General features: G+C 38.7%; 1 protein-coding gene across 2 annotated transcripts in view; it reads right to left on the bottom strand.

Annotated features, from left to right (window-relative positions):
* The window catches only part of LOC117170229 (protein AF-10-like), a 688,368-nt gene extending 687,002 nt beyond the window's left edge, over positions 1–1,366 (bottom strand). The window contains exon 1 of one of the 2 annotated variants that reach the window (XM_033356851.1): positions 831–1,366. In XM_033356851.1, the coding sequence (XP_033212742.1) occupies positions 831–939 (109 nt within the window). In that variant the 5' untranslated portion in view covers positions 940–1,366. The remainder of the gene's footprint in view (positions 1–830) is intronic. The other variant, XM_033356852.1, reaches the window with a different exon arrangement.
* Positions 1,367–1,657: the final 291 nt, after the last annotated feature.

Raw genomic sequence — 1,657 nt, 5'->3', positions numbered from 1 at the left:
TATGAAGACATATTGTTGACCTGAGACTACAGAACCTCCAGAAGAGTCTAAAATGCAAAACTAATACGTTCGCACAAGAAACGTAATGTGGGCGGTCAACCAATCCCTAGTAACTACCGATTTCGCGATTGGCTGTTCGGACACACCGGGCTACGAAACACGTGATTTATGAAATGCGAAAAAGCTCCCGGTTTAATATTTCTCTTCCGGCATCCTCCCGGTTCGGTGGCAACCCTGAGCCATGTCTTTTTGGATGCTCATTACCCTTGTCTCCGTTTTAGAAAAAGAATTTTCAACATATTTTTTACCACGCAGTAAAAAAAACCGACCATAAACTTAGGGGTTTCGGAATTCATATGCACACTGAGCACCTCTGAAAGTCAATCTGGAAATGTTGTCTGTTACATGTATCTTTCTCTTTACGGGATACATGATACTTATCCTAATTTTAAATTTTCCGGGAATATTTTTAGGTATCTGAAATTATTGGAACCCGTGAATTCTGAATTTCTAACTTTTGAATATGTACGTGCAACACTGAAAAAAACAACTTATTTTTTGTCTTTCTCAATTAGCCTACCTGAGATCCTAGCCGATGAAATGTTAGGTTTTAAATTAACATATCTTCGGAACTATTTAGGATGCCGAGAAATCGTCTGTTTCTCATCATTTCTGACTTTTTTTAGTAGGCATATGGAAGAAAATAGACTGGTCTCTAATTAATTTGAACACATCGTGAGCGACTAGTTTATTTTCAAGATTGCTACGCGGTTCTAGATGTAATTGCAATATCAATTAAAGAAATAAATGAACCCTGTGCACATACTCACCCTGATGAACAGCTACAGTACAACCTTGCCCATCACAATACACTAGTGGATTTTCTGTCCAGCCCCTTTCATCAGAACAGACACAGCACCCTCCAAGCATCTCCTTCATACTGTGGTTCAGGCGACCCAGAAGATGATGCTAGCAACTAGAGCTAAGCCAGCCAATGAATGATTCTTCGTACTATCAATACTTGCAGGATCACCTGCTTCAGCACCGACATTCCAAATCATAAATTATATCTTTAATTTTCCTTATTTCTTCGTCTTAATCTTGCTAGCGTCTGTCGTCTCAATTGACAGAACGATCAAATTATTTCATGAGCGAGTTCCTTCCAGCAAGATGACAATTCAAATATTTGTTTGAAAAGTACCCCCTTCAATTTTTAAGCATTTTTTTCATAATTCGTAAGCACACGACACTCAATTGTTTGTTATTTACGAAAGAAAATTATTTGTTTCGCACGGTCGGCCATATTTCTTTTTTCTCCTACATTAGATTCACGAAGGAATACAAGGAGACCGGACTGCCGTATAAACCATATGTGAACCATGGGTACGGCACTCAGGCATATTCTTGCGAAACTTATAAGGGTTTGCGGGACGGGGCGGTAGAGCTTCAGAGGAGATCCGAGAGAGGCACGCGAGAGTCGAGTAAATCACTATGCATGTGCAACAGTTGCCTTTGTTTGCCACTCCAGCAACAAACAACGAGGTTAATGTGGAAAAAAAAAACGATTTGCAAATTTGCGTAACTTAAACTTTGCACAATTATTGATTTCGAATTTCAAACCATTTCTCTATCAGTTAACAATTAACTTTATAATAAA

The sequence above is a fragment of the Belonocnema kinseyi genome, chromosome 3 (genome assembly GCF_010883055.1).
Source record: "Belonocnema kinseyi isolate 2016_QV_RU_SX_M_011 chromosome 3, B_treatae_v1, whole genome shotgun sequence".
Taxonomy (NCBI): Eukaryota; Metazoa; Arthropoda; class Insecta; order Hymenoptera; family Cynipidae; genus Belonocnema; species Belonocnema kinseyi.
The sequence above is the reverse complement of the archived record's forward strand: the minus strand, read 5'-3'. Positions and strand labels throughout refer to the sequence as shown.